This window comes from Pezoporus flaviventris, unplaced genomic scaffold (genome assembly GCF_033815535.1).
Source record: "Pezoporus flaviventris isolate CSIRO_AGI_PZ_B2104156 unplaced genomic scaffold, CSIRO_AGI_Pfla_v1 ptg000057l, whole genome shotgun sequence".
NCBI classification, from domain to species: Eukaryota; Metazoa; Chordata; class Aves; order Psittaciformes; family Psittacidae; genus Pezoporus; species Pezoporus flaviventris.
Genome location: NW_026892605.1, coordinates 446,918 through 469,771, shown reverse-complemented (window position 1 = coordinate 469,771; position 22,854 = coordinate 446,918). Strand labels below are relative to the sequence as shown.

Here is a 22,854-nt window from a genome sequence, read left to right as displayed (position 1 = left end):
ACTTAGAAGCGTCTAGAAGCTATTATCTAGCATGTTTTCCATGTCTTACAAAAAAACAGAGATTTGCAATTGACTTCCACTACCCATGCAACTTGGGGTACACACATACTTCAAAAATACGACCCACCAGCAGAAAATACACACAACAGAGAAGAACAGTCAGAAAGAATAACTTTCCAAAAGCCTTTTGTTAAAATTTTGCCTTTTACTTAAAAGGGTATCTGAAGTAACCTTTGCTTCTCTCGGATTTTTTAATTTCTGCCATCTGGTAAATCTTTTCTCCAAAAACATAAAAATACCTGGTGAAAATAAATGGAATTGTTTCTAAGAACATTAAGAAGCAGAAATTGAGTTTATATCACTTCTCTTGAAAAGAACTTACTAGCCAGGAAATCAGAGCCCTCCTTAGTGTTTGGACACCATAGTATTAACTGTTTTCACTATTCTGTCAAAGCTAATAAAGTGTGTAAACACACCAAGTACACCCTCATGATATCCTTAGTTTCAGAAAACTGCAAAACCAAGTACAAGCTTCAGTAAAGAAATAAACAAGCAATTATCCATTACTTCAATAGCATAAGTGATTACTGTCTTTGATTTTTAAAGGAAATTTCTGGTGGCTGGAAAAATCACATGACAGGACAAAACATAGGCTAAAAGTATTTTATGTACTTACATATCACTGGCAATGGAGGAGTTCCTGGACATGGACTTTGGAGACAGGTCATAGTCACTGTCTGACCGGTAAAGGAAAGACTCCCTGCGTTGACTATGGACAAAATTTGCCTGAAGAATTAGCCCTGATCCAGGGCTTGTCATGGGATCCAAGGGACTTCGTCCCGATGACGTACCATTGTCTACATCAAAACTGCAAAAAGAAAGAATAAAAAGATTTATGCCATTGACATAAGAATTTTGAAAGTAATAAAAACTTTTCTGACAAATTTATCATTAGGTAATTGCTTCTTGATAAAAATTTGTAAATAAAGACCGGGTCAAGTCCACTGCTAAACCAAAATACACTTTAAAATTGCTGACAACAAAAAAAGAAGAACTCTGAAGGAAAATAAATTTTGTAGAGAAAAATCACTATTAGGAGTACAGGAAACATTATGGATCTCTGCATGCAGAGATCTGTGAGCTCTGCACTTGAAGGAATATGAAGTTTCGTTGTTTTCTTCCTTGGGCCCCAAGTCTCTTGAGCTGGACCCTCCTTATCCTGTCTCCCACTGTTGAGGCAATTAACGGCTCTCTTGTTATTGAGTACCTGACCCTAATATTTCATTACTACCCAAATATTTCAAGAATATATTTTGTCTATCTCAATAAATGAAACTCTGGGGTGGGATTAAGATGTATGTGTGTGCTTGAGCATGTCTGCATGTATTACAGTTGCTATTTTACAAACATATAGAAGAAAAGAATTCTTTGCTCACTGCCAAGCAGCACAACTCCTGTGCCCATTCATGCTTTTGAACTAGGCAGTTTAGATCCAACACTTCTAGTTATTGTGTTTGGTATTAAGAGAGGTAAACAGGCTTATCATTCTGAGGGAACACCGCCGTCATGAGAGGCTGAAGGGCAAGGGGAGAGAGAGAAGGAGAGAGAAGATGCTCTTTCATGTAGTCTGTAATGTTTCCACAAAGGGCTTTTTAAAATCAGTGTAAAGACCTTGAATGGGAGTTTGCAATCAATTAGAAACTATCTTAGGGTTGGCTGTGCTGAGAGGACGTGCTCATGGCAATCCACGTTGCCTAGCAGCCCGACAGCTGCATTTGGTACCATATGGAGTCTTTTCGGAGCATGTGGCTCTGCTTTTAGACTTCATGTGTTGTGGTATGCAATCCCAGAGGTTACAGATGTGTGGATTAGCAAGGTTATGTCTCCATCTGGTGGGATGGAGCACATTTTATCCAGGCAGAAGCAGATTATTTCTGTTTCCCTAGTTGGTTGTGTCTCTCTAAAACCAAAGATCAGTTTAGCTTTACAGCACAGTAGGAAAGATGTGCATGAGACCTTGACTTCTAACTACTTGGGCTTGTTTGCCATACTAATGGGAACTTAAATAATACTGCTACAGCATTTAGGAATGAGGAATAAATAGAGCATCTTTCACACTATTTTTTAAACATGGATCAGTGTTAGCATCACAGTATGCATACATTGAACGCATCTAAAGTACTCATTTTGAAACCAGTATTTTTGTGAAGGACATCCACCAGTTTTCAGTTCTATCTAATGACAGCAGAAGAGAAAATATTCAATATTTGTCAGCTGTTGATTAGACTTCAGACTAGTGCAGGAGTCACAGCAGGTACATGCTGCTTTCCACACCAGCTTGTTTCTTTCTGTTATCTATTAGGGACCCAAGGTTGCAGTGAGGTTGAAGCTTTATGTTTTACTGGTAGCATTCCAATGGCCTTTTTTCCTTTGTTAAATGAACCAATCAAAGAAACACTTATTGCTTATTTTGACAGAGATGTACATTGCCTGGCACAGAATGGACCTTGGTTTCATGTTTTATTCCATTGTTTCATTGTTACTTTGCACATATTCCTGAAACTGCAATCTTTCTGCTGCTCTCGGATGACATAATTTATTATGTATTCACTTTTCACAGTCTGAATGTAGAAAAGCAAAATTTTAACTGTTTAGAAAATGGAATTAGAAAGAAATCAACCAAGCTTAGCAGTTTAATCCTATTTTCACTGTTGTTTCCAGAAAAATTCACTGTCAGCAAATCCTAACACATACACTTCTTCCCAAGTTTGATTTCTTTTGATTATGTCTAAATATTTTTTCTGTGTCCTCAAATGTGCTACTACATAACATGATCTATCTTAAACTACCAAAGCTAACCCATAAGACATCAAATGAGAGTTCTGCCACAGCCTGTGGGGTGCTCTTGGAAAACATTTTCCCTAATTATTATTGCATCTTTGTGATCATTGTGAGATCTGCTCACAAAAACAAAAAAAAAGAGAAAAGAAAGAAAACATACTGGAAATGGCATAATACCATGGATACTACTAGAACATCCTTGCAGCTTCTGCTTTTAATAACCATATTGCCATTACTACTAGCATGACTACTATTATTCATTAGCAAACAGTATCTTTTGACTTTGAATGCCTGACTGTTCCAGGAACACAAAATACAGTATCAATGAAGGGTTTGCAACATCTGTGAGCTCACTTTATCAAATTTTCCTGACACTCCTATTTCATTGCCTAATTATTTCTTTTTTCTTTAAACAGTTGTGAGACTATTCAGACTCCTAAACAATACACAGTTTGTATGTTTTGCTTTTCTATTGAATGCAGGTCTTTCATGCAATTTTAGGTTAAACAGCAGAGGATTGTTTAGTCCTGTGCTCAATAAGACTAACTTCTGCAATGCCAGTATCATTTCAGACATATGTAAAGTACTCTGAAACGTCTAAAGCAAAAATTAAAAGTGGAAGATAAATGAAGGTAAATGTAAGTCTCTAGTACAACAGGAAAATTTTGAATAAGCAGTAACTAATGATTTCATTTAAATTAGACTTAATTATTCATCTGATCATAAGGTATTTTATTGGATTAAAGAAATACATGGTTTGTTTTTTTTTTTCAGGTTTGTTTATTTTTTTTCACCCACCCGTTGTGGACATGATATGAATATCTTATGATCAGTGTTATTTCTCCCAGTCAGAACTTAAGGTTTCTATGAATGCTATCACCGTCAGATTATAAAATAATGATTGATTTTTTTTTTTAATTGAAAGTCTATTAGCTGAAACTGCAGTTTCATCAGCTAGGAGAGTCCCTGTGGCTTGCACCAACAAATAACTACAGGTATGTGCAAGACGTGCACATCGGGGTCGTGACAGGAAATTTATCCTGTGGTACTGGTTGTGTCCACTAGATGGGTGTAGAAAGTAACGAGAAAGATCCAAAGCCACTAGGACTTGGCTCATTCTGCTCAACGAGAATGTCTTTTATGTAAATACGTATCAAGAAAAAAGAAAGTTCAGTTCTACAGTCAAAGGGGGAATGTGAATACGGCACTGGTTTGCCAGAAAAGTATGTTTATATTGAAATGTTTCTAAAATGTTACAGCAGTTAAGTGTCTTGGTTAGCTCCTACTTTCTGAGAACATTGCTTGCATTTTTACATAGAACAATTTAGTAAAAATCTAAATGAACAATGTGTTATTGCACTGAAAAGCAAATAAATTGTTTCTTTGGCCGATTTTTTTTTTTTTTTTTTTTTTTTGCAAGAAATGGAGCTGCTGAGCACACTGCATTAAATGAGGATCAAAATGGGGAATTGAAGAACACGAGTTGTTCTTTCTTGCTGCATACACTGGAAAAAAAAACAAACACACAAACTTTAAGGTACAAGATAAGATAGACTCTTTGATGAGCCTGGGCAGAAATATCAGAAAGTCACCTTTGGTTGATTCGTATTTACCTTTCCACAGCAAGAATATGTTGTGAATTAAAAAGGGCATGTTCACTTACAAAACAAAAGTTGCTCTCTCACTAGTGTGTGTTCCTCAGCCTTCTTCCACTTTGGTGGATGGTGGTCTTTAGAAAGGAAAAAGGAGCATGGAAATTGTTACTTGAAGGCATAGAAACTTATGTTATTGTTTCACAGGCAGAAATTGCCCATTTAGAGACAGGATTTTCCACCGTTGTTTTGCAGCTAGTTTCAGGCACTTTGCACAACACATGCAAACTGAAGCTGCTTTTAGTGACAGGAGCAATTTGACACAGCACTCCACAGAATTTTCTGTGTTCAAAGAGCTTTGCTGCAACTCCACAGATGACAAAGCTATGAAAAGCCAGTGCTAATTCAGCAACTTTTGTGTCTGCATTTTGACAAAATGTTTTATGACATTAGTGGATACTATTTATCTTTAGAGCCTGCCTTATTCAGTGTTCAGTGATGACAAACATGACATGGGATGAAAGTTCAACCTTTTTTCCTTTTTTGGCTACATATTGTGTTTGCATGTCTTGCCCACTGTGCATCATCCAGGCTCTGGATGGAGATGGGGATAAAGGTGTTGAACTCTCTTGAGCAACTTATCTTCCCTGTGCTCCAAACAGGACAAGAAGTAATAACACCACAAAAACCCTTAGGAAGATTATTAGTGATTCACTTCAGACAGTAGTAGGAATCTGTGGCAAGGACAGGAGAGGTTTTGTATCCCAGATCTCTGCAGTACTTCATTGTTCATCAGTTCACAGCTTCTTTACACAGTGAAAGAAACTCTCTGTGGACATGCTTCTGAGTCCTTAAGTAATGCTCTCCTACTCTCTAAAAGAAAAAGGGGAAGATCTGTGTACAAAACATAGCTTTTAGTTACATAAGGAATAATGCTATCATAATGAATATGCACAAGAATTTACAATTAAGCCAGCATAGAAAATCTTAATGTTGGTCTTCCTTGTTACTGAGAGATCAGCAATTTAATCCGGTAGCATCTTGCTGGGGATTTTTGTTTTGTTTTTAGAGAAGTAAGCAAAAGTAGAAAAAGGAAAAAAATAACTTCCACTCCAAAGAGTTTATTAGACTTTTTTAACAACATTAACAGCACTCCTGATATCTCCCTTTCTTTCCATCTTCAGCCTATCCTATATTGGAAACTATGGGGAGGGAGAGTTAGGAGCCAAATTAATTCATCCTCTGGGGACATTGTATCTTTTAAGGCTATCTTTAAGCATTACAGAGAGACAATCAAGTTTTAGAGGAGTAAATTTTGGCCCCCTTCAAAGGATTCCATTGTCCTAGCGTCAAGCAGTTATCTCCTAGGGTCAAGCAGTATCTCCAGCCATCTGTAAGTACTATGATCTACCTATGCATCTCAATGCCCTGACTTCCCTGAAGTCCCTTCAGGGAAGTTTTCACCTGGAAGCACAATGCCACACCATCACACAGAATGAGCTTATTTGGCGTAGCAGCTGTAATTCACTGACGTTATAACTGAAGAGCTGCCCTGTAGCTACTGCCTTTGGGCAGATTCTAATAGAGCAAAGGAAGGTAATAAAACTTTATTTACACCTCAAAGGAAAAAGAAAGCTCTTTGTGGCTTGTACCCCGGGGCCGGAGCCCACCCTGGAAAAGGCAGCCTGTAGGTTCTGGGGAAAGGGGAGGATCGAGCCGACGGTCCCTTCAAATGAAGATTAAAGAGGATAAAAAAGGCAGTGGGCCACGTCAGGTCGTGGGACCTACCTTGGAGGCAGAGAATTACAGGGTGCCTGTTTCTAGGATGGTTCGGTATGAAAGCCCAGAGTAGGGGAAGCTCTTTCGCTGTCAGATGTGATGCAACAGGCAGAGCGTAGTGTGCTCGTAGAGCAATTAAGCAATTAACTGCATTAATTACGGTGTGTCCTGGAGATGTGTGTGTCTCCAGTCAAAGCAGGACAGTTTACAATTTTGTTCTTAGATGTGATGGATTTATCCTGCATTAGTTGGTTTGTTTTTTTGTTTCGTTTTGTTTGTATTTTTGTGGTTTTGTTTTTGTTTCGTTGTGTTTTTTTTAATAAGGACAGACCATTTCAGTTATTGTGGAAATCACAGTCATTATGACCCAATTCTTCAAAAACTATAGAGACTCCTGAAGTCCTATGCCATCAGAAAGCATCTTCTGTGAGGTAGACACAAATTCTATTGCATTAATTTACAGTTCTTAGAGTCTTTTGCAGTGAAAGGAATAAATGAAGACAGAGACAAAAATCTTTTCCTTTGGGAGATTATTTTGATTGATGCATTTTGGTTTATTTTATATGCTAAATATATTCATTGAATTCAGCTGTAAATCTGTCCACAGATTCGGCAGTACACCAAATAATTATAAAATTTTCTTTGTGAAATACTAATTTTAGATACACTTTACATTCATCAAGTAGACGCAACAAGCACTTTTGTTATGTCTTTATTGCCTATCAAGAAATTAATCATTAAATTGAGCCAACAGCTGACTTGGGTATCCCCTTTTTTGTTAGACATAGTTACCTCCAGGTTTAATAAAAAATGATCTAGAATTTTCTTTATCAGAAAGAAACAAGTTGTCACTAATCAACCCCTCCCATAGGCTTCTACTGAAGTTCAGTTGTAAACAAGTTCATATGCAGCATCAGAAAAAAAACTGCAAAAATAAATGAGGAGTGGGGTTGATTGAAGAATAAGGTGGATTGAAGAATGGGGTTGATTGAAGAATAGGGTTGTAAATAAGTAATCTCAAGAATGTTAGGCTTTGTTAGCAACTATAGAGAAAACAAAATTACTAAAATAAGCTCTGCCAGAACCACCTGGTGGTTACTGATATGACAATGATCCTAAAACAAGGTGATGAAGAAATAACCACTGGGGGTCCGAAAGCCCACTACCACATTTTTGTATGCATACAGGAGGCATTGTCTAAGAAGTATGATGTAATGTATGCAATCTAATGAATATGTATGTTTAAGGGCAATATAATCACAGCCTGGTTGATGCCTGGGAGAGACACGCTTGGAGGAGCTATCCCCCCTGTCTCCTGGTGCTGGAATAAAGAATACCTGCTTGTCAACTTAAACTTTTTTGGCAAGTTTGTTCCTGGAGTTTTCTCCGAATCAATCTGGCACCCCAGATGGGACCGTCTCTGCTCGACTGCAGGACCCTCTGCTGAGGACAGGGCTCCCTAGGGCCCTCGGGAATTTTTCCCGGAGGGACCCCTCGACTCATTTGGACCACTGCAGGAGCAGACAAGAACCATCTCATAAAAGGTATTCTTTTCGTTTATATAGTCTGTAAGGTGCAGGGGGCATCTTGCATAAAGTCTAAATTGGTAATTGGAGATTGATAATGAAAAATCAGCAGAGTGAAGAGATCTTGAAATCGAGTCCTTTGGGTGCATTTTGGCACACTGGAAAGCACTTGGAGGGTCTGCTGGGGGGTCGGTAAATAAGAAAACATTGGCAAAATATTGTAACCGATGGTGGCCTTTGTATACTGTGGAAGATCAGGAAAAATGGCCTAAAAATGGAACTCTGAACTATAGTACATTGTTACAATTAATGTTGTTTTGAGGTGGCAAGGGTTGAAGTAATGTATGCAGATATGTTTTTTATTTTAAGAAATCATGCGGAGTGACAGGCCGAATACAAAATTAATATAGCTCCGCCAGATTCCTTAATTTTGGCTTTGGAAAAGGACAGGGAAAAACTGAAAGTTAAGCTGGATATGTTCAGCCTGTGATATTGGGGAAAGATGTTTAAAGTTAAAAAAACAGTAATCAGGAAGATAGGTTGGAAAATCATGTCTCACAGGTACTTCCGAGAGGATCACCCTCTGCATCTGTCTTATCTGATATTGATAAGGAGGAAGAGATTGCCGTCACTGGCAACAAGCGGCACATTCACATTCAGAGTTACGAAGGGGTTAAACCATAAGTGCTGTTGCAGAGGCAGGCATCTGCAGCCTCCTCTGCGGAGCAGGGTGAGCAGCTGCGAAAAAAAAAAAAAGGGAAAACCAAGGGGGAAAGGTGGGGAGCTCGAGCAGCTCCTGTGTTTGAGCATGGGGGGAGGGATGTCGTGCTGAGGTGGGGGAGTGAGCTCGTCTGTGGAACTGGATCGGTGCGCGTGCTATGGGGAGGTTGGACGTCGGAAGTGAGACTGCCCGGGGGGGGGGGGGGGGGGCAGTGCCATGGGGTGGCTCCGGTAACTGAATTGGAACTGGACTGAGAGGGACCTGGGGAATCTACCCGAGCAGATCCACTGGTTAAATTAAAATGAGGAACTAGAGGAAATAAAGTGGAATTTTAGTGGATACAGGAGCAACTTATTCAACGTTAAATCAGAGGAAAAGAATTTGTTACAGATGTGGGAGCTACTGGCCACCAAGAAAAAAAATTAAAAAAAATAAGGAAACAAAAACAAAGAAAAGCATTCTTTCTGAAACCTTTAGAGTATAAATTGGGAAAACAAATAGGAATGCATAAATGCATAAATTTTTATGCATACCAAATCCTCCAAAAAGCTTTATTAGGGCGAGAAGCAACATTTAAAGAAGGCAAAATGGAATTAAGAGTCAAAAATGAACAATTAATTAAAGTTTTGAGTTTATCTTTAATTCAACAGAAAAGCAAACAGGAGGACCTCCCTGAAATAGAAGAAATCTTTAATCGGGTATATCTGGGGGTATGGGCATCTGAAGTTCCAGGTAAGGCAAAAAAATGCTTTGCCTGTTGAAGTAGAAATAAAAGGGGGGCCTGCCCAATTACAATTAAACAATACCCCTTAAAATTGGAGGATCAAAAGGGAAACAAAGAAATAATTTAAAAAAAAATATGGATTATTCATTGAATGTGAATTAGAATATAACACTCCTATCTTGCCATTAAAGAAATCTGATGGGAAAAGTTACAGATTAGTTCAAGATCTCAGAGCAATCAATAAAATTCTGGAGGACATTCATCCAGTAGTATCTAATCTGTATACCTTATCGACTAAATTGAATGCTAATCAGGAGTGGTTTACCGTTCTGGACTTAAAGGATGCATTTTTCTGTCTGCCTCTGGCCAAAGAAAGTAAAAATTTATTTGCTTTTGAATGGGAAAACCCTGAAACAGGAAGAAGGACACAGCTCACATGGACGGTGTTACCTCAGGGATTTAAAAACAGTCCAACCATTTTTGAAAATCAATTGGCACTAGAATTAGAATTATGGGGAGCACCCACCCAGACAGGAACTTTACTATAGTATGTGGATGACCTGTTAACTGCTACCAAAACTGAGAAAGAATGTGTTCAATGGACTGTAGAACTGTTAAACTTTCTGGGGCTAAATGGATAATGGGTATCTAAATTGAAGGCTCAACTAATTCTAACTCGTGTATCTTATTTAGGATGCGAAATAACAGGAGGACAACCAGAACTTGGAGCAGCTAAGGAGGAAGCAATCTGCCAAACACCGTGACCATCTACAGTTAAAGATATCCAGGCATTTCTGTGAATGACAGGATGGTGTCAACTCTGGACCCATGATTATGGTGTTCTGGAAACCCCTACCGAACCATTGACTCACGATTGCTTGGCCACTATAGAGACAGTATATTTGAGCTGACTAGATCTGAAGGAGGAGCCTCTGGAGGGTGCAGATTCCTGGTTCACGGATGACAGCAGCTTTGTTAAAGATGGTAAACAAAGAGCAGGATATGCCATAACTACAACTCATTAACCTCTAACACCTCAGCACAAAAGGCATAAATAAAAGCCTTGACTAGAGCCTTGGAGTTGGCAAAGGACAAGTGGATAAAGGTATGAACTGATTCTAAATATGCCTTTGGTGTAGATCATGCACACGGAACAATTTGGAAAGAACGAGGCCTTTTAAATACCCAGGGAAGACAAATTAAACATGCAGTGGAAATTCTACGATTGTTAGAAGCTGTACAATTACCCAATGAAGTGGCTATCATACATTGTAAAGGATATCAAAGAGTAACTCTGATCAAGAGATTGGAAATAATTTGGCTGATCGTGAGGCTAAATGGGCAGCAGAAAGGGTTGAGGTGATGTCCTTAATTCCTGACAGTAAACTGGTAATTGAGCAAAATAAACTTAGGTAGAAGATATGAAACTAACTGAAGACTTGGGAGGACAGGAAAATGAAAAGGGTTGGATAAAAATAGCTGATGGGCAAGTAGTGATCCCCTATAATCAATTATGGAAGTTGATACAAGAAGAAGAAAACAAAACACACTGGGGAAGTAATGCCTTGTATGAACATTTAAACAAACAGCTCATAGGAAGAAGTTTCTATACCATAGTGCAATTAGTGACAAAACAATGTCAACTATGTCTGAAAAATAACCCTATGACTGAAAACAGGAATCATGTAGGGACAATTGGAAAAGTGAATTATCTGGGACAACAGTGGCAAATAGATTTTTCTGAATTACCTAGAAAAGGAGGTTATCGATATTTGTTGGTATTGACAGATACCTTTTCAGGGTGGTCAGAAGCATTCCCTTGTGGAAAAAATAATGCAACACAAGTAATTGGAACATTGTTAAACGATATAATACCTTGTTTTGGAGTACCAGAAGCAATTTCTTCTGACCGAGGCTCACACTTTAGCACAAAATAGTTACAAGAAATTAGCAGAAAAATTAGAAATTGATTGGCAACTACATGTTCCATGCAGGCCTCAGGCCAGTGGGCAAGTAGAAAAGATGGTTCATCGGATCAAACAACAGACTGATAAAAGATGTCAGGAAATTAATTAATATTGGTACCAAGGTTTACCACTGGCTCTATTAAGAATTCGAACTAAACCTCGGTCAAAAGAGGCTATGCCATGTAAAATTTTATATGGAAGACCATATCAGCCCCAGTTTAAAGGAGAAAGTCTTCTGGAAGTGGGAGAAGGCTATCTCTGAGAGATTCTGGTCAATCTGCGAAAACAATTAAAAGAAAGAAGAGAATACTGGGGACAAGAGCGAGAAGCGTGAATTATCCAACTCACCCTTTTAGATCCAGAGACTGGGTTTATATTAAGAATTTTTCAGGAGATTCTCTACAGGAGAAGTGGAGCAGACCGTACCAGATAATACTGACCACCTTTACAGCAGTGAAGATAAAGGAACAACTTGCTTGGACACATTATTCAAGCACCAGAAACACATCAGAACCAAGAAGAAGTATGGCGCATCGAGTCTTCAGGACCCACACATATCACAGTATCACAGTATGCTAGAGATTGGAAGGGACCTCAAAAGATCATCTAGTCCAATCCCCCTGCCAGAGCAGGAACACCTAGATAATGTTACACAGGAATGTGTCCAGGCGGGTTTTGAATGTCTCCAGGGAAGGAGACTCCACAACCTCCCTGGGCAGCCTGTTCCAGTGTTCCGTCACCCTCACTGAGAAGAAGTTTCTTCTCAAGTTTAAGTGGAACCTCTTGTGTTCCAGTTTGTACCCATTACCCCTTGTCCTATCATTGTTTGCCACTGAGTAGAGCCTGGCTCCATCTTCGTGACACTCCCCCTTTATATATTTATATACACTAATAAGGTCATCCCTCAGTCTCCTCTTCTCTAAACTATAGAGACACAGCTCCCTCAGTCTTTCCTCATAAGGGAGATGCTCCACTCCCTTAATCATCTTAGTTGCCCTGCGCTGGACTCTCTCCAGCAGGTCCCTGTCCTTCTTGAACTGAGGGGCCCAGAACTGGACACAATATTCCAGATGGGGTCTCACCAGGGCAGAGTAGAGGGGAAGGAGGACCTCTCTCGACCTACTAACCACCCCCCTTCTAATACACCCCAGGATGCCATTGGCCTTCTTGGCCACAAGGGCACAGTGTTGGCTCATGGTCATCCTGTCGTCCACTAGGACCCCCAGGTCCCTCTCCCCTACACTGCTCTCTAACAGGTCGTTCCCCAACCTATACTGGAACCTGGGGTTGTTCCTGCCCAGATGCAGGACTCTACACTTTCCCTTGTTATATTTCATCAAGTTATTCCCTGCCCAACTCTCCAGCCTGTCCAGGTCTCGCTGGATGGCAGCACAGCCTTCTGGCGTGTCAGCCACTCCTCCCAGCTTCGTGTCATCAGCAAACTTGCTGATAGTACACTCAATTCCCTCATCTAAATCGTTGATTAATATATTAAATAATACTGGTCCCAGTACTGACACTTGAGGCACTCCACTAGTCACAGGCCTCCAACTAGACTCCGCCCCATAGACTACAACTCTCTGCCTTCTCTCCTTCAGCCAGTTCACAGTCCACCTCACTACCTGATCACCCAGCCCACACTTCCTCAATTTAGCTGTGAGGATGTCGTGGGAGACTGTGTCAAATGCTTTGCTGAAGTCAAGGTAGACCACATCCACCGCTCTGCCATCATCCATCCACCGTGTTATTTCCTCATAAAAGGCTAAGAGATTGGTCAAGCATGATTTCCCCTTGGTGAAGCCATGTTGACTGCCCCTCATAACCCTCTTATCCTTGATATGCCTTAAGATGGCACCAAGGATAAGGTGTTCCATCACTTTCCCAGGGATGGAGGTGAGGCTGACCGGTCTATAGTTACGCGGGTCCTCCTTCTTGCCCTTTTTGAAGACTGGAGTGACATTTGCTTTCCTCCAGTCCTCAGGCACCTCTCCCATTTCCCAAGACTTGGTAAAGATGATGGAGAGTGGTCTAGCAATGACTTCCACCAGTTCCCTCAGCACCCACGGGTGCATCCCATCTGGACCCATGGATTTATGGATGTCCGGATTGCTCAACTGGTCTCTAACCCATTCCTCATTGACTAAGGCAAACCACTCCGTTGACCTGATTTCATCTAAGGTCTCAGGGGTACAGGGCTCTTCAGGACTGCCTGCAGCAGAGTAGACAGAGACAAAGAAGGCATTCAGTAACTCTGCCATCTCTGTGTCTTCTGTCACCAGGGCACCCATCCCGTTCATCAGTGGGCCTACATTGCCTCTGGTGTTAGCTTTGTCTGCCATGTATTTGAAAAAGCTCTTTTTGCTGTCCTTGACCCTTCTCGCCAGGTTTAATTCTAAGGAGGCCTTAGTCATCCTAGCTGCCTTCCTACATCCTCTAGCAGCAGCCTTATATTCCTCCCAAGTGGCCAGCCCCTCCTTCCATGACCTGTAACCTCTCCTCTTCCACTTGAGCATACCGAGCAATTCCCTATTTAGCCATGCAGGCCTCCTGGCTCTCTTCCTTGACTTCCTACATGTCGGGATGCTCCGATCTTGAGCTCAGAAAAAGCAATCCTTGAATGCCAACCAACTATCTTGGGCCCCTTTACCTTCAAGCAGCCCTGCCCATGGGATTTCCCCTAGCAATTGCTTGAAAAGGACAAAGTTTGCCCTGCTAAAGTCCAGGGTTGCAATTCTACTTGCTATTCTACTAGTCCTACCACACAAGATCCTGAACTCCACCATCTCGTGGTCGCTGCAACCAAGGCAGCCCTCAACCCTTACTGCTTCGACCAGATCCTCCTTGTTAGTGAGGATGAGATCCAGCAGCGCTCCTCTCCTGCTTGGCTCATCCACCATTTGCAGGAGGAAGTTATCATCCATACACTGGAGGAACCTCCTGGACTGTGGCTGGGTTGCCGAGTGGTCCTTCCAGCAAACATCAGGGAAGTTAAAATCCCCCACGACGACCACAGCCTGTGACTGTGAGGCCGCTCTCAGGTGCCTGTAGAAGGCCTCGTCAACTTCCTCACCCTGATCCGGTGGTCTGTAACAGACACCCACAACAGTATCGCCCCTGCCAGCCTGCCCCTTAATTCTCACCCACAGACTCTCAACTCGCTCGTCATCTGCCCCTGGACAGAACTCGGTGCATTGTAGTTGCTCCCGCACATAAAGAGCAACCCCACCACCCTTCCTGGCTGGCCTGCCTGTCCTGAAAAGGACATAGCCCTCCATGACTATATTCCAGTCATGTGAGCTGTCCCACCACGTCTCTGTAATTGCCACCAGATCATAGTCTCCTGACTTAACACAGGTTTCTAACTCCTCCTGCTTATTTCCCATGCTGCGCGCATTGGTGTACAGACATTCCAGGGAGCGAGCTGAGAAAAAAAAAGAAAAACAAAAAAAATCATTTGTGTCATTTCCACTGAAGTCATTTCCACTGGATCCACTGCTCATTTCAATATCTTCCTGAAGAACTTCATGAGAGACTACATCGATCATAATTTGGACTTGAATAATAATAGGTGTAGAAGCATGGAATCAAAATCTATATCTGAGATTGATAAAAAATGTTACTAATGTCTTAAACAAGCGTGATTGTTGGATCTGTACTCAGCTACCTAAATCAGGAGAGAGACTGGGTATTCCTTTAATTGGCCTCCCTATCCCATTTAAGACAAATTGGAATAGATTGTTCCTGTATAGATCGAAGTGGAAGAATTACTACTGATCTAAAGCAAATGTGGAAACAAGTTAAAATATTTCGTGAGGTGGCTCAGGACAACACCTCATGGGGATTTGAGGAAATTTGGGAAAAATTAACATCATGGGTACCCAATCTCTCCTGGTTGAGACAGCTGTTTTTTTACTATATTTGTAATAATTGGAATGGTTGTAATTACATGCATAACGGTCCAATGCTCCTTTTGGTGTTGCAAACAACCCATGATGAACTATGACAAATGGAAGAGAAACAAAATTAAGCATCAAATAGAAACAGGGAAATACTTCAGGAAACTTTAAATAAAAATGAAATAACTCAGTTGCAAAAGAATTTGCAATTGGACAAGAAAAAAGGGGGATTGAGGACAAAAGGTTTGTAATAATTAGTCTGCTCAAACATGTTAGCAAAGGAACTCCAACTATATATTTAGCTTCTATCTCATGATTTTCTAGGAAGAATATTGGGAAATGTAACCTATCTCTCAAAACAAACTGCTTCATGTTTTTGTCATGAAGTTTCCAAGCAGGAAGTTTCTCATGACAACTCTTACATATCTGGGATTTTTGCTTTGAACAATCTCTTCATACTCAAATCAAGGTGTACTTTTCATAATAGCACCTCATTATTCTTAATTATACCTTAGTGGTTTATCCATTTGGCGTGCAAGCCTTTGTTGCACCTACTAAATCAATTTGCTTGCTATGCTTAGCCATACCGGGATTCTTTTTCTGATGCCTTTTATTCTTTCCTTGGAGGGGATAATCCCTCACTTGTCAATTTTTATTCTCTGAACTTGGATCTTGCAAATGAATATCCTCCTACTAATGTGATGTTCAGATAACAATGCCAGATTCCAGATCCTCTTACATGAATTTGATGTCTTGATATTTCTTTGAAGCTGAAATAACTGTCTTATTGCAGTATAATAAAAATGCAAACAAAAACTGCAAGAGAAACAAAATGCAAAATATTTTCAAATAAATGTGGTAATCTTTGCAGCCTTCTACTAGGTTTAAGTCACTTTGTATGGTTCTATTGATCTAATAATCCTACCGGGACTAATATCCCCATTTTTAGACAATAGAAAAAGGCCAGTGAAACTGTTCTCCCAGAGATGTCTGGTAAAATCTGTTGCAGGTTGAGGTCTGAATTAGGAACTCTGCATAAAATAATGAAGAATCAGAACTATTTTGAATAATCTGAGGTGAAGAAAGCTGGAAAATAGAGCAAATTAATGCAGACATGAGAAGGGGTATGCAGCAAACCTGCTCCTGAACAGCTGACCAGCCACCTGAGAGCTCCCACTGCTGCAGGCACCTGCCAGACACACTGCAGTTCTGGAAGTGCAGACTCAGATGAACCACTGGTGGTTCTCCACTTTGTTATTGTCATTACTTAATTACAGACTATCTGTCCCCATTCACTTAAATAATTCCATAATGTTGTCTGCACTTATTTTCCCTAAAGTACCCTTTTTTTTCTGTGCCCTAAATATGGAAGTACCTTCAAACTCATTGAAAAAAAACAAAACAAAACCAAAAAAACACCTAATTTCTTCAAGAAATTCTAGAACAACACTGGTTTTCCTTCCAGGGTAAGTTTTGATCCAAGTATCCCCACTATTTTTTTTGTTTTCTGCAGCACTACCTTCTGAGCAGTACTTGGACACTGGGGTGCAAAACCAACTTGCACTGAGTTTGACTATATAGCATGTATTAACTGTAATTCACAGTACTACTGCTTTTCTCTTATTTTAAATGCATTTGAATCAAATATCAAAGCATTTCAAAATGTTTATTTAGGAATTTATAAAAATATGCAAACCATCTATCAAACATCCTGACTGATCCTAAGTAAAATGCAGCTCCCTTAAGATATTAGGGGAACACCTTTCTTTCAGAAAAAAACTAGAATATAAAAATGAATGTAAGACCACAGTTGAGAAGCAGACTGCTGTCAGAGAAGGAAAATCCAATACGCTCTAAGAGCTTAGCCTCCTCCTTCTGTGAATTCACCCAGATGCCATTACCAGAAATGGCTAAATTGCTCATGTATTTCTTTGAATTGGTGGTGTGATAAAGCAAGTATTTGGAAAAAGAGGTAGCTTCTCAGACCTGTAATATTTAAATCAATACCGTAAAGTACTCATGGATAGACCCCACAGGATACAGAAAATAGGTATAAATGTTCCCCAGCGCTAACACTAGTATGCATTAGGAAGCTTCCTGGCAAACACATCCTGCTGAAGACTCATCACTTATATCTACAATGACAATGAACACTCAACACTGTCATAGAAGATACGGTTATGCTTAGTGGCTGAGATCCTTGGCAAAGAGTGCCCCAGTCAGACACTGACAGGAAAAAACAGTGGTGTTTACTCCTGGCTAACCTCCCATCCCAGAGAATACAGCACGGAAAATACAGAGTTTGAAAGAGCCAGGAGGTGTGACACTCATGACAAAAGGAGGTTGCATCCCTCAGCATTATGCAGGTTATAATTTTTTTTCACAATCTTTTGCACAACTGAGCTAAAGCCAACCTGTCTTCATAAAGTGTGTCTCCCAGAAAATAGATAAAGGTTGTGGATAGAAAAGTCTAAAACCAAGAAGGCCTATAGCCCAAACTATAACAACCCTGTCCACAGAAGATAAGATTGTTTCACCAGTACGATGCGCACACACAGATACCTACTAGAAATTAAGGCCAACTTCAGAGGAATGTGGACAGGAGGCAGCTGGACAAGAAACTGCAGTTGTCTCTTTAGGCAAAGAAGTGTTTGCAAACAAGAGCAAAAGTGTTGTTCTAGATTCCCTATGCTAGTGAAAGCTTCATTAAAAGGAGACATAATTGTATTTGACAAGCAAAATTTTTTCTCACTCTGTTGTAACATTCCTGTATTTGCAATAAACAATTGCTGGCAATAAATCACATATGAATTCTACTTCCACAAAAATTCATGTTGGGATATGTTAGCAGCAATTACCACTTAAATCATGGCATGTATTGTTTAAAGCTTAAAAGCTCAAGGTATTAAGAACTTCAGAGATCTAAAATTTTTACACTTTGCTTTTTCAAAATTGTTTCTTTCAAATCGTTTCCACTTCAGTTCTTTCCATTCCAGTTCCTTACATTCTGGGTGTTTGGATTTTTTTTCTTTTTATTGTATTTTTTTTTTTATTTTTTATTGTATTTTTGTACTTAGTTTATGAAATTTAATAAATTTTTAGTTGTTTCCACTTCCCTAGACTTCTACTAAATGTATCAATGTCCACTCTGTGATTTGGGTTCTGGAAATGCCTCCTACAGCTTTGTCACATACAAGCAACAACCTCTAAAGCAAAACAAAAAGGACAGGATCTTGCATTGCAAGAGTGACGAGATTGGAGTATCTTGAGTGTACATGCTCATACTGTATTTTATTTTATGCTTATTGTAGACTCTGAGCACATTCACTGAATACCTGGTACGTCAAGAAATATAATTCTCACCACTAGTGCAGAGCAAATGATAATCTACAATAATGGAACATTTGGACCTTATTTTTTTCAGGTTTTATTGCATTATTTTAATGCTATAACTAATAACATTACTTAAGATAGCTGCCTGATGCTTCCCATTGTAAGACTCTTTTCTTTTACCATTACTAAATTCTGTCCACTGGTGCTGAAATTTTCTTTCTTTTTTCTTTTTTCTTTTTTTTTTTTTTGAGGGAAAATGGTACAACTGTTGATGAGAAAGTGGCAAAGAAATTTGTATTATTTTCATATTTCAAAAAGATCTGGGAGCTATTTTATGAGACATTCTAGTGACTCATCTTTTGCAGCAGAAAATGGAATTTAGCCAAGTGTCTGCAAAATGCATTTTTTGCCTATTCTGTGAAAATCTTTGTAAATTTCAAGAAGTTAGAAGCTTAGGCCAACCTTGAGGAAATCGCCTCAGAAATGTGCATTATGAAAACAAATATTGAGTGATACTGTATTATTTTTAAAAAACCTCCTGCCTTGTTCAGGGTCTAAGAGGTCTCCGCAGAACAAGCCGCTGTCAGTGGTATACTTATTCACTACAGAAGACGGGTAGTGAATCAGGCAAAGGTCAACAGAAAGGTAAAAGTGCTTTTATCATCAGGAACTCGAAATAATATTTGCCAAAGCTGCAGAGCACCTGGTACTGAACTAGTCATGCCAACTCTATCACGTCACTAATTACATGTTCATCATTCTTGAGGTATATGCTTTGAAATGCTATTGCTTGAGCTATGTGGGCATCAGTAGATAAAAATAGAGATTAATTCAAAACATCTGAGAAGCTACTGAATGGATTGAAGACTCATCAGATCCACAATTCTGTCTCTAGTACTGGCCAAAAGCAAATGCCTGTGGAAGAGAGTAAGAAGAAGCGTGTCGTAATGGTATAACCACAGTGTATGCCAGCCCTTCATCAACCCTTCATCAACTCTTTATCAAATTATTTATGAACAGGACTAAACCAAGATTCCTAAGTCAGTAGTAATGTTGGCACTTCCTTCTTTTCTGCTTGAATTTTTAATTGTTACATGGACACGAGGTTAATGTGTATATCTTTGTGTCCATGTTAGAGAGATGGTCTAATCTGTCTAAACTCTTATATCTGCTATTGTCCTCTGATTCTCTTTTTCAGCCTGCTGTCACTATCAGCAGACATTAGTAGCAGACAATCAGAAATTTCAGACAAATGCAGTATTGCAGATTTGCTTTCTAGTGGTTAATATATAGATGAACACACAATGACACCTCTACTGGACAAAATCTGAAAGAAATGAAAAAGTGGGGAAAAAGAAAAAAGGTGAAAGTGATAAAGCACATCTGTTTGCGTAAGTGCAGCAAGGATCACCCAATAAACTACATGATCGTTTACAAGATAACTATAATTACAATATTAGATATTAAGCAGAAATTCTTCCCTGTGAGGGTGGTGAGGCCCTGGCACAGGTTGCCCAGAAAAGCTGTGGATGCCCCATCCCTGGCAGTGCTCAAGGCCAGGCTGGATGGGGCCTTGAGCAACTTGGTCTGGTGGGGAGTGTCCCTGCTCCTGGCACAGGGTTGGAGCTGGATGATCTTTAGGGTCCCTTCCAACCCAAACCATTCTATGATTCTATAATTTTGGTTACAATTCCTGTGAAATTAACTTCATCTTTTGCAAATTCAAGATTATTGGAACATTTCATCCCTAGTCTCATTATGATTAACTAAAACCACTTGTACTCCCGTATCATCTATGAAATTCCTGTAAGTCACTGTAAGATCCCTGTTACGCATGACTGTTGGATTCTGGAAGCAAAAGCTATGAAGCAAAAGCTATAAAACTATGAATCCAGTACTTTGACTATTAACAAAATAAAGAACATATTATAAAGTGTAAAATTACCATACCTATTATGCAACTCTGATTTGGTAGAATACCTAAACAACCAGAAGTTGTTTAGTTCTGGAGTTCTCAAGAACGATTCAAAAATTAACTAGAAACAGAAAAAAACCCACCAGCTGCTACAGTTTTGAAATGCCACACAAACAGCTAGGCTACACATGTCTCACCAGAAATAAGTCTTTCTCTGTGGAGGAATGTGGTAATAGAAATATCAGTTTTCACTCTTTATTTGTAACAAGACATTTTTTCCAATATTAAGCAAACTTGGAAGCAGATTTGATGTACTGGGTTGAAACAGGAACTGAAAAAAAAAAAACCCAACCCAAACTTTTTTATAAATGTGAGTGGTTTGGTAAACCAAAACTTGTAACTGTATTTCAAAACAAGAGCAAACATTCTCCTCCTAAAGCAATACCAAGATGTTCCACTAAATTTATTACTCGTTCTGCCCTATAAGGAAATATGTATCTATAGGACTATCAGTACCTTCAAGGACAGCTCAGGCTTTTCTCATCAACTACAGACTTATCTGTAAGCACAAGATGATTCCAGGGAATGAACTTTGTGCTCCAGTTCGAATTGTGGATTTGGGAGCAGAGCAGACTGATCACTTACTGCTGTGTTTGTCCATCAACCATCCTCCCTGCTGGAACTGTTTCTCTGCTGACATCTCCACTATGCAAAACATGCTGCCTTTTCTCACCCCTTCTGCAAGCCTTCCCTCTGACAACAAAGCATGACATGTTTAAATTATCAAAAGAATTGCAAAGTTTGATCAAATCATAAAAACTGAATGATAGACTTTCTTAGGGTAAAATTATTAAAATCCACCTGTTTACAACTACAAAAAAAAAAAAAGGAAAAAGAAAAGAAAACAAACGCCTAAGTGCATCTTTTGAATTAAGTAATTTCCCACATTCAGGAAAAAAATGTGTATTATTTATTTTACTTCGTGCAAAAAAAGCAGTTTGGCAACTTGACTACAAAAGTCTATTTTCTTGATACCAGTGTCATTACTAAAACTGAGACAGGACATGCCATAATTGCTGGTGCCAAAGAGGTGATTATACCACTCTGAAACACTACAAAATGTGCTATCCGGAAGACCTAGAAGGAGAAATTACAGCACTTATCACCAGTCCTTACAGCTTAAAAAATGTCACTGTTAACACTTGCTTTTGGAACAAGCTTTGTCTCTGACTATTTTCCCCTGACATTTGGCTATTTCATCCTGTTGATTCTAAGAATCAACAATTTTGATAAAAGGTACTTTTCAAGCAGGTGTTTTCAGCAAAACCCAACCTACATGTCCAAAACTCTGCTAAGCTGATCACACACGTGGCTGTATGTTTATGTGCCCTCCCAGCTGGCACCATCGTAGATGCACCATCCATCACTGCGCCTAACCTCTAATTCTGTAGTAGAACTCACTGTCAAAAGTTTTTGGCTCACATAGAGAAACCTGAAGCAGACATGGGGCCCCCTGGCAGCTGAGGGAGGGACACTGCTGTTTTACTGTATAAGCTAATCAGGAAATCCTTTGTTTTGTTCTTTACTTTTGCAGGAATGAATTTGGATAAGAGGGTACAAAAACCTGTTCTTTCACTGGATGAGTCATCCAGAGTGATGAATCATTTTATCCCCTTCTGTGTTTCCATTTCCCTACCTGCAAAATGGGTACTTTGTAAAGTACTAACAGCTCTGGCCATTAAAAAGAAAACATTTCAGAAGAGCTAAAATTGCTATTACAGGGGTAGTATTAAAAGCAATAGAACTACCAGAAACATTGCTTTTCAAGAAACTATCAAACTATCAAAAAAAAGATTTGTGTAGGAAAAAGAGACATTTAGAAATTTTACTGGTTTTCTTCAAAGTAAACATGAAAAAATGAGAAGAACAGAAGAAAAGAAAGACTTGCTTAGTTACTTGTTTTGGTAAATATACTTTTCAAGACTTTCTCATCATAAAAAACTGAGTGAAAGAAGATATTAGACCTGGTATTTCTGTAACATTTGGAAGAAAAATGGAGGGAATAATAGCAACCCTTTTCTCCACCAGTCTCCACTCCCCCCCCCACCTTCCCCCACCAAAAACCAGAAAAAAACACTACACCAAAAATTTATTATAAAAAAATATTATGAAAAAAAGTTTGTAAAAGAAAAAAGAAAATCTTTCTCACTTCAGGCAAGAAGTTGGTTAGATTCTTGTTAAAATGTGGCTTTATTTTCTGTCCACTCTATGTTGGACTTCTCTATCATAATTATGAATTCTCCATTCAGGCAGAAAGGGATGACTTTTTTGTTATTTTTTCCAGAACAAAGAAAAGGAAGAGAAGAAGAAGGGAAAAAAAAAAAAAAAAAGACTACAGCATTAAAAGAAAGGAAAAGAAAAATAAAAGAGAAAGAGAAAGAAAAAAGAAAAAAAGAAAAAGAAAAATAAAAATAAAAGAGAAAGAAAAAGAAAAAGAAAGAAAAAGAAAAAAAGACAAAAAGAGAAATAAAATAAAGAAAAGAAAAGAAAAGAAAAGAAA

At 39.2% G+C, this 22,854-nt stretch overlaps 1 protein-coding gene across 3 annotated transcripts in view; it reads right to left on the bottom strand.

Annotated features, from left to right (window-relative positions):
- LOC133277500 (cAMP-specific 3',5'-cyclic phosphodiesterase 4D) overlaps positions 1-22,854 on the bottom strand; it is a 280,131-nt gene that overhangs the window by 120,105 nt on the left and 137,172 nt on the right. For 2 of the 3 annotated variants that reach the window (XM_061469351.1, XM_061469350.1), the window contains exon 2: positions 677-868. In XM_061469351.1, the coding sequence (XP_061325335.1) occupies positions 677-868 (192 nt within the window). Of the gene's footprint in view, positions 1-676; positions 869-20,939; positions 21,169-22,854 lie in introns of those variants that run through there. The other variant, XM_061469349.1, reaches the window with a different exon arrangement.